Below are 13,899 nucleotides of genomic sequence, written 5' to 3' on the forward strand. Positions count from 1 at the left end.
GAGTGTCTGAGATGGTGGTTCTCAGTCTGAACTGTAGTCAGACCCACTCAGGTCAAAGGACATGAAATTGGAGTTGGGGGAAGACGGCAGGACCAGCAGGAAGCAGGGGTGTATCTGGGGACACCAGGCCTGACTAGCGGTTTCCATCCCCTGGGGGTGGCCCTGTTGCTTCTTCATCTGGTTCAGGATCCAGGAATACCCAGTGTCCAGAAAGGCTCCCTTGAGTGGAGGAGAGTAGACTGGAAGGGGAAGCCTCATGATTGCTGATGCTGGCATGAACCACAAGGATTCAGCTACGGCAGGGCCATGGGACCACCAGCAGCCAGCCCCCACCTCGCTCCTACACAGGGAGCCATAGCACAGCCACCGCCCTGGCTTGGTGTGGCCACCTTTCTCCTAGCAAGTTCTGGGTTGTTGTTGGCTAAGTAAACCAGGAAGCACTGGGGTGTGTGTGCATCTATGAATACAATGCACGTGCATGTGTGTGTGTGTGCACAAGTCTCTTTGTGCCCACCTGTGACGCCCCTGCTATGCGCTATTGCTCCCATTCTGCAGACGAAGAAACCAAGGCAAAATGATCTGTCCAAGGCAACACAGCGGGCATATGGCAAAGCCAGGATAGAAAACCAATCTAACTAACTGGTTCCCTGGGATCTCTCCCCTTGGGCATCCTCTACCGTGAAGTCCAAGGGGGTCTGGCAGCTCAAGGTCTGGGAAATGAGGTTGTGGAGTTCATACAGTGACAGAGCTATTGATCCAGCTGTCTGTATCCGCTCCCAAGAGCTGTCCTGTGCTCCAGAGTTGTTGTCCTGGGGACTAATTCAGACCCGGGGACTGGGGGTGGGGGTGGGGGATGGGGGGCAACTTGCCAGGACACAGGAATACAGAATCAGCAAGAGAAGGCAGGGTCCCTTCGACAACATAGAATGGTCCGCTCTGCCAGGCTGGCATGGCGTGGGAGCCACCTGTCCGGAGGTGGGGGAGGGGCGGGGCGGGGGACCCATGACCAGCCTCACTCACTCAGGGGCTAGTGACCGAGTGTCCACTGCCTGCCAGGCCTGGCCGGGTACTGGGCGCCAAGGTGAGCAGTGGGGAGAGGAGCCCCCACAAGCCCCTGCGCCCGGCAGCCTCTCACCGATGATGATGAAGGCCACAGCGATGGCGTAGGCCAGCAGGTAGCCGCGCACCGGCTCCTTGTTCTTGCCGTAGCCCTTCCCGAAGAAGCCGATCAGCGGGTACAGCTGGTCCTCACACAGGCACTGTGGGCACAGGAAGGCGTGCGCATCCCAGGCTGGGACCCCTCCCCTCCCCTGCTGCCCCCCGCCCCCAGGCTCTGCTTACTCTCTCCGCCTCAATTGGGCGCTTCCCCTAATCTGGATCCTGGTTGCTGTCTCTCGAATGGGACTCATCTCCTTGCCCACCCCCACCTCACCAGGGAGGGAGCAAAAGGGCAAGGTGGGAGGGGGTGGACGGCATCAGTGTGCAACGGGGCGGGCAGAAGTGCCGACAGGGTGCCAGGCTGCACCAGGGAGACTCTGGGGTGGGAGATGCTGGTGCAGTTCAAAGCACACCATGGGAAGGGGCTGCTTCCTGCATGAGTTGGTCGCGAGCCCCCTTCTGTCTTCAGTCTAGACTCTCTCTGTCCCATGACACCCTGAGACCTTTGCAGCAGTCGCCCAGGGACCCTTGTCTCTGGGCCTCTCAGAACCTCCCGCCAGACCCATTCTGCAGCCTCACCTGGAAGACTTTGGCAGCAGAGACGAGGCAGGCCAGGGCGGAGGAGAGGGTGGCCCCAAAAATGCCAGCCGTGATCAAGGGTGCAAAGCCGGACACCATGCTCATTGTCTGCAGGGACACAGGGTCCAGGCCCCTCGCGGTGGAGCCCCTGCACAGGGCACCCCAGGCCCCACTGCAGGCAGGGTCTAGGTTCTGAGGCCTCAGAGTCCACACCCCTTACCTGGGGATCCCAGGGCCCACCGAGGCAGGGACTGGGCCGAGGGGCCCCCACCGGAGCCTGAACCTCTTTACTCCAAGCCTGGGGCCCAGCCCTCCAAACCACCTCTGTCCCAGCCTGTTCCAGCCTCGGTCTGGGGCAGACTGCCCGGCAGAGGCCACGTGTACCTGGTAGTAGTTGATGAGGCCATAGTGACAGTTGTGCTGGTGGGCGCACTCAGTGAAGTTCCAGCCGTAGCCGCAGGCCAGCCCCTCGCAGGCGCCAGAGCCGGGGGTCACCGTGTCATTCAGGACCCCAGAGGCATCGCGAACTACGCAGGAGCCTGAAGAGGGAGCAGGGCTTAGGGAGGCCTCCCTTCTTCCCTTCCCTCCTCCCTCCTCTCCTCCCACCCCCAGACACTGGCTGCTTCTACGGAGGGGCCAGCTCCCCCTTTAGCATGTAATCATAAATAATAATAATAACAGTAATGGCAAATACAAATAGCTAAATGCAGGAGCGAAGGACTATAAACAATCCTGGGAAGAAAGCATCACCATTGCCTTTATTGTCATTGTCCTTCCACAGAGGTCCAGCAACAGGAAGTGGACTGTTAAGGTCCCCAGGTCCTCCTTAAAATAGAGGCCAGGGGCACCTGGGTGGCTCAGTGGGTTAAGCCTCTGCCTTCAGCTCGGGTCATGATCCCGGGGTCCTGGGATCGAGCCCCGCATCGGGCTCTCTGCTCAGCAGGGAGCCTGCTTCCTCCTTTCTCTCTCTGCCTGCTTCTCTGCCTACTTGTGATCTCTGTCAAATAAATAAATAAAATCTTTAAAAAAAAATAGAGGCTAGACTGGCTGCGCCCTAGGCCATGTCCCTTGGCCATCTGTGAACAGCCTACTTCACAAGGTGGTTAATGGGAGCATCGTGAGGACCTCAGCGAGAGGCAAGTGTCAATGGCCCAGGCGTGGGTTCAAAGCTTGCCTCCACCACTTGGTGGCTGTGTGAGCTTGGGCAGGTCACTTAACATCTCTGAGCCCTGGTTTTCTCCTCTGTTACATGGTGGGCATGGCAGTGCCCGGATTAAATGTGATGGGCACGTAAAGGGCTGAGCTTATGGCTGAGTCAGTGGCTGGTATCATCTTCAACCACCACCACCATCATCATCATTACTATTATTAGTCATTGGGTCAGAGTATAATTTGCCCTTGAGCATTTTCCCACCGTTGCATCTGTAAGTTCAGGTGTGAAGGGACCAGAAGAGCCCGGTCTGACCCAACCCTCACCACAAACTACCACCTCCCCTGAAGATGTTCTGGTCACCACCACTACCCCCCCCAAATAAGGTGTGAGGTTCCACTCCCTGAGGCGGCCAAGTCCTCCTGGCCCAGCTCTCCCTGCTGGACAGCCAAGTGCCCTGAAACCCTTCCAGCAGTCCCAGGCAGCTACTCACCGATGGTGGCCGAGATGGCCAGGTAGGAGACAGTGGTCCAGAAAATGGCCATGAGCGTTCCCTTGGGGATGGCTACAGCAGGGTCCTGGGGGAGGAGGAGCAGGGAGGGAGGGAAGGCATCAGGCAGCCACTGGGCCTCCTGCCAGGCCCTACCCTTGTCTGAGGCCGGAGGAGGGCCAGTGACCCCTGACCCGGCCCCCACTCAGAGCCCCCTTTCCCAGGGCCCCAGGAGGAAGGACCCTTGCTACTGCCACCCGCAGGGCAGGATGGGACCCAAGCAAGATCATGGGGCTGAGAACACACCCGGGCCCTGGGAGCCGGAGGCATGGAGAGAAGCGCTAACCAGCTCCATGCCCGGTTCCCCAGAACACCGGCCAACACGGGCTCTGGGGGTGCTGAAGTGGGGGGCAGGGATCTGGAGCCAGCTTCCAGGTGACCGGCTGGGTGGTGGACATGCTCTTTTAGGCCAGCCCCTCCAGCCTCACAGGGATGCTGGCTAAGTGACTTAATCCACATCCAGCTCCCAGACCAGGGCCTGGGGCTGCAGGTTCATCACTGTCATGCACCAACTGGTCTGTGAGTTCCCGCAGCAGTTAATCTACAGACAAGCCCCAAACTCTCTCCCCGCCGAGGGAGGGCTCTCCCCTGGCATTTTCCTAGCGGAAATAGCGAATCTTTACACGCACACATCACGTGTTCCACTCATCCAGACCCTTCCTCATGCATAACTTCCTCTAAAGTGGCCAGAGTATCCCACCCCCCACCCCGCTGGTGGGGAAACTGAGGCCAGGAAGCTGTGTGGAGGGCCCAGCTGGCTGAGTCAGGGGTGGCTCGCTCCCACCACACCGAGGTCGACAGCCTCAGGCCCCTGGGGACTGGCCCGGGTGGAATAACACAGGCTGGGATTTTTCCAGCAGGTTCTCCCCCAGGCGTAGACCCCAACCCCCGAGGCAGGCCACATGGGCACTGGGAAGCAAACCTGTGCACCTCCCCAGCTTTTCCTGGGCCATTCTGCACAGGTGGCTGGTAGAACCACAAGTGACAGAGCTTAGAGGGACCATGACATTGTTCAGTGTTACAGGTGGGTCCAAACAAGGCTGGCAACAACCCAGGTCTCTGCCTCAGACACTTGGGAGCCCAAGTTGGAGCTGATGGTCGGTCAGTGAATGACCAAGCGCTGGCCCCCACTCTGGAGGCCCCAGGGAGGGAGGTACGGGCAGGATCCTGCCGACACGGGGCAGATGGCCCCTGTCACGGAGCAGACTGAAGTGTGCTGGAGACCAAGGGGTGGGGGTGGAGAGCAACACGGAGGGAACCACAGAAGGCCTCCTCGTGGAGGGGATGACTGCGGTGGCTCTGAGGGCTGGGGTCTGGGAGGAAGGATGGGTAGGGCAGAGCAAAGTGAAAGCAGAGGGGCAGAGCTGGAGGGGGGCCGAGGTCTCTGGAGTTTCCAGATCTGCTGAGGTCTCAGCTGTGGGGGCCCTGCCAGCCCTGCTGGGGGTACCAGGATGGCTCGACCAGGTCAAGCACACAGAGTCCCTGGTCTCTAGGCCAGCCGGCCGGCTCAATTTCCCATCCCACCTCTAGGGGGTTGGATGGTGTCCCCCAAAATTCATGTTCACCCAGAACCTCAGAATATGATCTTATTTGGAAATAGGGTCTTTGCAAAATGTAATTAGTTAAGCTGAGGTCCTACTCGGTTAGGTGGGCCTTAAATCCAGCAACAGGTGTTCCTGTAAGAAGAGGCAAGGACACACAGAGGGAAAGAGGCCGTGGGAAGACAGTGGCTGGGACTACAGAGACACAGATCCAAGGCAAGGAATGGGAAGGACTGTTGGAGCCCCCAGAAGCTGGGAGAGGAGAGGAGGAGTCTCCCAGAGAGCCTTTACAGGGAGCATGGCCCTTTACACCTTTATTCTGGACTTTGGCTTCCAGAACCGAGCAAGAATAAATGTCTGTTGTTTCAAGCCACAGCATTTGTAGTCATTTGTTAAAATGGTCCCGGGAGATGGCTACACCAGACCTCCATCCGGCCCCTACATTTCGGTCCCAAATCTCTGAGCCTGGCCGCAAGTCAGACACATGTGGGTCCACATCCCACCCTCTCCTCCCGGCTGTGTGAGCTGGGACAAGCTCCTTAATCTCTCTGAGCCTCAGTGATGCCCCCAACCCCAATCTGTGAGATGAGAATCAACGCAGCCCACAGGAAGCAGCCATAAATGTGAGCAGGTAGGAGCGGGGACTTGGTTGTGCCCTGGGATGTGCCCTGAGATGATAGCAGGTGGGACACAGACCCCACAGCAGTCACTAGGAAGTCCCTTGAATCTGAGCCTCAGTCTCCCTAGCAAAAAATTAAGCTAGTAAAGCTTCCCTTGGCCATAGCACGGGGCGATGATCACGAGATTGCTCCGCGAGTGCTAAGGGGCTGCGGAACGTCCCTAACTGAGGGGCTGGTTGTCTCTTTCTCACCAGAATGTCAGCTGCATGAGGGCTGGAATTTGTGTCTTTGTGTTTTGTTTGTTTCCTGCTGCATCCACAAGACGCTGGCACAAAGCAGGTGCTCAAAAACTATTCATGGACGGTAAGTTCATGATGAAGTTGAGGCCGCTTTATTCCAGCCCCTCTGCTACCTGTGGGTGTGTGGCCCCGGGCAGTGCCCAGCCCTCTCTGAACTTGGTCTGCTCCTCTCTGACGTGGGGTGACGAGCCCTCACAGCTGCCCCTCGCTGAGGATCATGTTTGTAAAGAACGAGGCCCCCGGCGCCACATGGGAAAAATGGCCATGACCTTGACAACCAGCGCTTCTCCATACTTCCTCTGTGCTGGACACTGTTGGAAGCACGTCACACAAATCAGCAGGTGGAATCCTTAGTCCCTGCTCTGGGAAGCAGGAGGGGTGCTCTGGGTCCCCTCTTACATTTGGGAAAGCTAAGCCCAGAGAGGTTTAAAGGGACTTGCCTAAAGTCTCCATGAATGAGAGCTTCTCCTCTGCTGAGGACACTCGGTCTCACAGAACGGGCTGAGGGCTGGATCCAGGAGGAAAGGGCCCCTGGAGGGCTTGAGGGCACTCAGGACAAAGCCAAGGTGCACCCCTCCTCCCCACTCCCCAGCTCCGGGACAGCTGCCTAGCCCTGACGCCTGCATACTGTGCCGGTTGGTAACCGGAGAGGCTGGACAAAGCATCTGGATGAACAGCTAGGCTACGATGATCTGTCAGAGCGCTGGCAGGGAACCTGGACTGTCTGAGCACAAGACTGACCTCTGCAGGGACCCCCGGGCAGGCAGGTAGCCCAAGCCTCTGCTGTTTGCTCCCCAGAGAAGGGAGAGGAGCCAGGTAAACACAGTCACTCTCCAATTTCCTGGCCATGCTGTGCACCACCTGGGCACCCCCAGTTAGAGCCAGGCGGGGTGGAGACAGCCCAAGGCACCATTCTTCATTCATTTAAGAAAATGCATCAAAGAGCACCTTTCAGGGGGGACTGGAGGCTGGGGGGAAGGGTTCCCCGCACCGACCCAGGTTCTCACCGTTCACCCCACTGGCACCCCATCTGTCTCCTTGATCCTGCCCTGGCAAAGATACCACTAGCCTCCTCAGCTTTCAAAGCCCTGGTCCAGCCCCACCTCCACCCAGTTTTGCTGGAGCCCCTGTCAACATGCGTCTCTCCTTCTTCCCCACCTTGTAGCACCTGTATTCCCGCTCTGAAGTTCCCAGTCAATACGTTTCGCCACTATTTGCTCAACAAACGTGTACTGAGCACCTGCCATGTGTCTGACACTTAGCCGGGAATGGGGACATAGAGGCAAGCCTCAGTTCTCCAGAGAAAGAGAACCGGGAGGGGGAAGAGACACATAAATGGTCTGGCGTCATTAGGCTAGGGGAGCCACACTCTGACAGAGGGCTGGGAGAGGTTTAAGGATAGAGGTGTTAAGGATAGAGGTGTTCTTGACCTCTCAAGGTAAAGAAACAAAGGTCAGACATCCCAGGGAGAGAGCAGAGACCAAGACACAGAGGCAGGCCGGGCAACACAGGGAAAGCAGCTGATCCTCAGGGCTGGGGCAGGGGACACAGCAATGGTGGGCCGGAGCCTCGAACTTCGAGCAGACGTGGCCTGCACCAAGACAGCGGAGAGCCCTGAGAGGATGCCAGCCCAGCAAAGACATGCATGAACCAGCTTTGGAAGGTCAAGCTGGCTCAGTCTTCCCCCTTAGGCTGAGAGTCCCAGGAACTAGGGAGGAAACCCGCCCGTTTTAGGGTGGTCCTCCAGGCCTAGAGCAGAGTTGTGTCAATCAACAACCTCAGAATTGAGTGGGGTGAACGGAGTTGGTTTGGACCCCGCCATCTTAGTGCCCAACCTCAGTGGCCAGGGGAGATCCTGGTACGACAGGGCCAGGAGGCAGGAGGGCAGGCGTTCTGCTCACCTTGAGGTCCCCGGAGATGTTGGCTCCTGCCAGGATGCCCGTGGCTGAAGGGAAGAAGATGGAGAACATCCCGAAGAAGCTGCCATCCACGCCCCGCCAGTCGGGCACCAAGTTCTGGACAAAAATGTCCGCTGGAAGACCAAAGCCTGAATCAGGGCCACGCAGAAGGCTGGGCCCAGCCAGGCAGGCAGGAGGCTCCCACTCTCTGGCAGCTTCTGGTCCTGGGAATTGGGGGTCCCATCCTCCCGGTGCCCATGGAATGGGGCAGATTGGTGGGCAGTGTACCTGTCCCTGGAGCCATGGGCAGGGGCCCCAACCTGCACGTACCCCGGTAGCTGAAGAAGCCTTTGGAAGCCTTGTCCTCGGATGGGGGAATCAGTGTCCCCACCAAGTAGTTGGCAAAGGAGACCATGATGACGAGGAAGAAGAGCACCTGAGCCTGGAATAAAGGACCCTAGAAGTCAGATGACCGGGCCCCACCTGCTCAGGGAGCCCCAGCAGGACAGACCCTGCCCAGCGTCCCTCCCCCTCTCTTTCTTTCATTCATTCATTCATGCTGCATGACCTGTTCTGGGAGTGGGCGGTATAGCAAGGCTCTTGTCTTGCTGATAAATATGGAACATGACTCTGGAGGATGAACGAGAGTGTGATGGGGACGGTGTGGGGGACGACATTAGCAGAGCCTATGAAGGTGTCTTCAAGGGTTCTAAAGGAGGCTGAGGAGTGAGATGCAGAACGATCGGGGCACAAGCGGGGGACACTCAGCCAGGATGGAAGCCTGTGGAGCTGGAGGCCAGAGGAAGGGGGAGAGAGGTGAGGTGGGGGCAAGGGGCAGGGGCCAGATCTGCCAAGTCTGCCCACCGATGGCCCATAGTTCTTCTGCCCTCCTTCCACAGTGCCAAGACCCTGAATTTTGGTTGGGTACGGATTCACATGAGGACACTCCTCCCTGCCCTGCTGAGCTTAGTTGTGGCCACGAGACCGAGTTCTGGCTGATGGGATGTACACAGAGTGATATGTGCAGCTTCTGGGCAGGGCCCAGAAAGTAAAAGAAAAAGGCCCCGTTGCCTCCCTGCTGACTGGACTGTGGCCACCGTGGAGCAGGTGCATGGAGGCCATGCCCAGGGACAGAGAGGCCACAGGACAGAAACGGTCTGGGTGCCTGAGCCCTGCAAGCCACACACACCTGCACGTTATAGGAGAGACAAACACATGACTCTCGCTCAAGGCCCTGTGCTTTAGGGTCTGTCTGTCACAACCACAGAGCCAGAAGCCTAGCTAATACACCAAGAAGGGGCAGAACCAGGCCCGGGACCCAGGCCCCACGACTCCCGCTTCTCCAATGGACCGCTCCCAACCTCCCCTCCTCACCTTGGACTCCCACTCCATGCCAGCCAGGGAGATGGCCAGCAGCACAGTGACGGTGACCACACCGATGATGCGGATGTCATTGATGGGGTCCACGATGGGCGTGCCATACTCCTGGGCAGGAGGACACAGGCCAGGCTGCACGCTGCCCTCTCAACACCCCCCCCAGACTCCTCCACCTTGATTCACCTCAAGTATGGGGGCCCCCTCATAGCAAAAGAGAACCACAAACCCCTCCCCTGCCAACAGGCCCCCCACCACAGGGCTGCGTCAGCCTAGACAGGTCAGCCCTAAAGGCAACACATACCCCTGAAGGGGATGTCTGGGAATGGCCTTTATTTGAAGAGATCATTACGGACACCCACAGTGGTCAGACTGTGGTCGTGGTCCCTGACAGATCAAACTGACCCAGACGGGGCGGGGGAGCGCGAGTTAGGCTGCCCGGGCTCCCTCTGGCTTCACCTGGAGCAGGTCCCGCACGGTCTCTGCGAAGCCCACAGTGTGCATGGCCACACCCACGGCATTGGCAAAAGCAAAAATGAGGCCAATGGAGCCCCCTAGCTCTGGGCCAAGGCTCCGGGAGATGAGAAAGTAGGTGCCACCTATTGGGGACAGAGCGGGGGCCGTGAAACCAGGAGACAGCTGGCTGGGGCGGGCTTGGGGCAGGCAAAAGCTGGGGCTGGGAAAGGGTAACAATGGGACCCCCAAGGCCCACAGCACAGGGGATAACCGAGGCTGTCCGTGGGGGCCCAAATTCTTTACCTGGAATCAGAGGGAGCGGCCTGGGGCATCCCCGTTTTGGTGGGGATGGGGTGGGGGAGTGGCTCAGAGACCCATTCCCAGGGTAAAGACTAGGCGACAGGAAAGGGGAGGGCCTTGGGGGTGGGGTGGGGCCCACCTGACTTGACCTTGCCGTTGGTGGAGATGGCTGAGATGGAGAGGCCGGTGATGGAGGTCACAGTGACCGACAGCAGGATAATGATCCAGGTCAGGACTGTGGGATGAGGGGGAGATGATCACCATAGAAACTCAGCCGGGGCACTTCCCAGGTGAGGGGCCATGCGAGGAAACTGATTTAGCTGACTGGTTCACCATGCAACCTAAGTCACCTCCTTTCCCCGAACCTCGGTTTTCTCATCTGAAAAATGGGTCTCTGTGTCCCTCCTGGTATATTCTGAACAGCCAGGGAGCTGTGGAGCCACTATAAAAAGGACCATTAGGTATGGAAGGGAAGGCACCCTCCTTCAGTAATAAAAAATAATCACCACTCAATGAACACCTTTGGGTGCCAAATCCTGTGCTGTTAAAGACATCATAGAAACCCCACAATAGGTCTGTCACGTAGGGACAGTCATCAGTGCCATTTGACTGATGAGGAAACCGAGGCTCAGAGAGGTTAAGAAACTTGTCCAGGGTCACACAGCGTCAGAGCTACCTTCTAATGTTGGTGTCTGTCCAGAGCCCAATTTTCTAACCTGGATGCTGGGCAATAGGGAGGTTAAATGACCTACTGATGGCAAAGAGAGCCAGGGAGAGGCCTCAGGCCTGATGATTCCATGTCTAGATTGCTCTGACACACTTCCCAGACATCTGTCACCACAGAAGCCTGGGGTCTCGGCAGCCCAAGTTCAGGACTGAGGCCCAGGAGGATCAGGTCTCGGGTACAGCCTCCCCTTCCCCCCGAAAGGTGGCACTCACCAATGCCCGCCTGGGCTGTAATCCAGGGGAGCCGCAGGTAGAGGATCACACCCCAGATATTGAGCATGCAACGGATCTGGGAAGAGAGAAGAGTTGGAGGCCACCTGGGTGGGCCAATACCCCACACCCAAACATACAAGTCCCTGTCCCCAGTCATGGCATGGGATCGGGCACGTTGGCCGAGGGGACAACTGGGTCCTTTCTGGCTCTACTCACTTCATTGCGTTCCTACTTCCATGGCCCCCTAGTTCTAGAACAGGGAGAGGAAGTGTACCCAGAGATTCACCTGCCCCTCCCACTCACTTTTCTGCCCTCCCACTGGGGTCTGAGAATGGGCTGCAAGCATCATCACACCTCACCCATCTCCAAGCCCAGGGTCCTGTGTCTGCCAGCCCCAGCCATGGCCCCTGTGGCCAGCTGTCACCCGAGGGCCCGGCTTCTGGGAGGAGATCGGCAAATACCAGCTAAGATAGTGCCCCACATACAAGCAGAAACAGCAGTTGGGTTGCTGTGACTTCAGCTTCCAAATTTAAAGCAAAGCCAGAGGCTAGAGCTGAGACAGAATTCCAGGGAGGTGGAGGTGTTGACGTGGTTTTTGGCCCCAGCCAAGTTCTTGGGGTGGGGCAGGAGCATGTGGCATTTCCAAGGCAGGGAGACTTCTAAGGCCCTCTCCATGCTCCGAGATACTGAACGGGGCCACGCCAGGCTCTGACCCCACAGCCCGGGAGGAAGATGCCTACTCCCCAGATGGACGCACAGCCAGCAGGCAGTTGGCAGAGTAAGGTCAGAACCCAGGCCGCCCTCTACCGCACAACCCATACACTGTCCTCTCAGAGCAGGACCAAAGCCTTCTGACTCTCATCCGATCCCTTCTGAAAAGTCGCACAAAGCCTTCCCAAGCCAAGTTCATTAGATTTTTGCTGTTTGAAGACTCACTGGTGCTGTACACTACGGGAAACCTCCCCTTTCCCATCACTGAGAATGACAAAAACAGGCTTGTGGATTTGTGTGTTTAGTGCTGCCCTCTGGTGGCTGTGGATGAAAACAGTTTCTTCTAATAATCCCAAAGTAGGCCCTGATCCAAGCGGTTCAGGTCTATTAACTCATAATGCTCATCATTTCACAGGTGAAGAAACTGAGGCACAGATAAGTTAAACAACTTGTCCAATGCCACAGGACAAGTGAGTAACCAGAGATCTTTCCCAGGGCAAGGTATCAATCTGGGGAGCAAATGGGGGTTGAGAAGCACAAAACCAGGGAAAATTGGAAGTCGCTCTGCCCATGGGGAGACAGACCCAGGCTGGGCCTTGGGTCTACCCTGGCCACTAAGACCTGAGAGTCGGAGCTGCGCCTGGATGGAGCTCTCTATCCCCACTTCCATTCTGGGGCATCCCATCCACACTCGACTCACCATCACCCCCTTGACCCAGCCAAAGCGCACAGGCTCCCCGGGGTTCTTCTCGCTGCTGGTGCCTGCCTCGTCTTCCACCAGCCCGTCGGTCATCTCATGGCTGGGCCGGCTGTCAAAGGCCAGGGCGTGCAGGTGGCTGCCTTCCTGCTGGGAGCCCAGAGGCCACAGGTCAGGCGGGCAGGGGTCATGACCATCCAGCTCCCTGTCTTCCACCCTCGAGTCCAGTCTCCCCCGCAGCAAACGCGGTGAGCACCCCCTGTGCTGCAGACCTCCCGCATTCCCACCTCCCTATCTTTCAGGTGCGTGCAGCCTCTGTTTGTTCCCTTCCACTGTCGGGGAGCTCATTATCTCTCTGGGAGGCTGAGATTCTTTGATTGGGTGGTCAACGACATTACTACACGTGTCTGGAGCTTTATTGCTTCCGCGCCCGCATTTCATGCAGGCGTCCCAGCCCACAAAGAAGACACCCGTGTGCCCCCATGGCCCGGGTGACGGAGCCAAGATTCAGAGAAGTGAGGTACGTGGGTCAAGGTCACACGGCAGGAAAGTGGCCAGTCCTTGAGCTGGTGCTTACCTTGAGAAAGGAGTGCAGATCGGCCAGCGTGGGCCGGACCTTTCGGGGCTCCCCGGGCAGGGCGCTGTTGGCGTAGTGCTCGTAGGCCGGGACTACATCGATAGTGTTGTAGCCAAAGGTGCGCATGTAGAACGTGCTGCCGTGGGTCAGGTGGCTGCTGTCGTAGGCGGCGGGCGGCGGGGGCTCCTCACCCCCCAGCAGCGTGCTGATAGTGAAGCGCCCACTGCATAGCGCGGGGTCCCCCGGCATCTCGGACGCCGGCAGCTCTGCCATTGTGGCTCTGGGCGGCAGGGGCGGGGGCCAGGGTCGGCGGGGACATGCTGGGTGGCTTTATAGGCTGGGCCCACAGCAGGGAGGAGGCAGGGAGTTTGGTCCAAACCGCCCACGGCTGGCGAGCGGGGTCCCTGGACAGAGCGGGAGGTAGAACACGTGCCCCCTGCTGTCCTGCCCACCATTTGATCGCTGAGATAGCAGCCCTGCCTGGGACCACGAGGGCTGGGCTGGGCCAGCGCCAGACACAGAGCGGGAAACGGGGAAACATGCCCAGCTTTGGGTCCCTGGGGCGGGGGTTGGGGGAGTGGGGCTCTTCCAAGTCTGAGAGCAGAAGACATCTGCAGGACCCGAGGAAGGAGTGCTCGCCAGAGGGGACACTTGGAAGTCCTATGAGGGACCCTGGGGACAGTCTAATGACCTGAGGTCCCACCCTTGGCTGGTTCCAAAACCTCTCATTTTGGTATCTGGTATTTAGTTTTATTTTTTGGGTACTTAGTATTTGTGACTAGATGAATGGTAGGACTTTCAAAAAGATACACAGGTAAAAGATACACACATGTATATAACAGGTTCGTCTCTCTTAGATCTCTGACTCCCAGTGGTGCCTGCCCTTCCAAAGGGATCTCAGAGTGTAGAAACCATCACGGGCAAGCACCCCCAAACCAGAGTTGAGCATGTGCCAACTGTGATCTGTCACACACCCCAATCCCCACCACCCCCCCGTGGACTGATGAGTCCCTGGGGCTTGTCACTGGTCAGTGGCCCACAGGATGACTG

The 13,899-nt window shown here is 58.0% G+C and overlaps 1 protein-coding gene across 5 annotated transcripts in view; it reads right to left on the bottom strand.

The window, feature by feature from the left end:
* The window catches only part of SLC12A3 (solute carrier family 12 member 3), a gene marked incomplete at both ends in the record, with an annotated part of 36,289 nt that extends 23,167 nt beyond the window's left edge, over positions 1-13,122 (bottom strand). For 3 of the 5 annotated variants that reach the window (XM_080828264.1, XM_080828262.1, XM_080828260.1), the window contains 12 exons: positions 1,136-1,259; positions 1,738-1,845; positions 2,122-2,276; positions 3,381-3,465; positions 7,799-7,929; positions 8,126-8,237; positions 9,170-9,280; positions 9,629-9,768; positions 10,065-10,160; positions 10,865-10,940; positions 12,276-12,419; positions 12,850-13,122. In XM_080828264.1, coding sequence (XP_080684390.1) covers positions 1,136-1,259; positions 1,738-1,845; positions 2,122-2,276; positions 3,381-3,465; positions 7,799-7,929; positions 8,126-8,237; positions 9,170-9,280; positions 9,629-9,768; positions 10,065-10,160; positions 10,865-10,940; positions 12,276-12,419; positions 12,850-13,122 — 1,555 coding nt within the window. Of the gene's footprint in view, positions 1-1,135; positions 1,260-1,737; positions 1,846-2,121; positions 2,277-3,380; positions 3,466-7,798; positions 7,930-8,125; positions 8,238-9,169; positions 9,281-9,628; positions 9,769-10,064; positions 10,161-10,864; positions 10,941-12,275; positions 12,423-12,849 lie in introns of all 5 variants that reach the window. The other 2 variants (XM_080828263.1, XM_080828261.1) reach the window with 1 other exon arrangement.
* Between the last annotated feature and the right edge of the window lie 777 nt (positions 13,123-13,899).

Source organism: Martes martes (genome assembly GCF_963455335.1).
Source record: "Martes martes genome assembly, chromosome: 17".
Lineage (NCBI taxonomy): Eukaryota > Metazoa > Chordata > Mammalia > Carnivora > Mustelidae > Martes > Martes martes.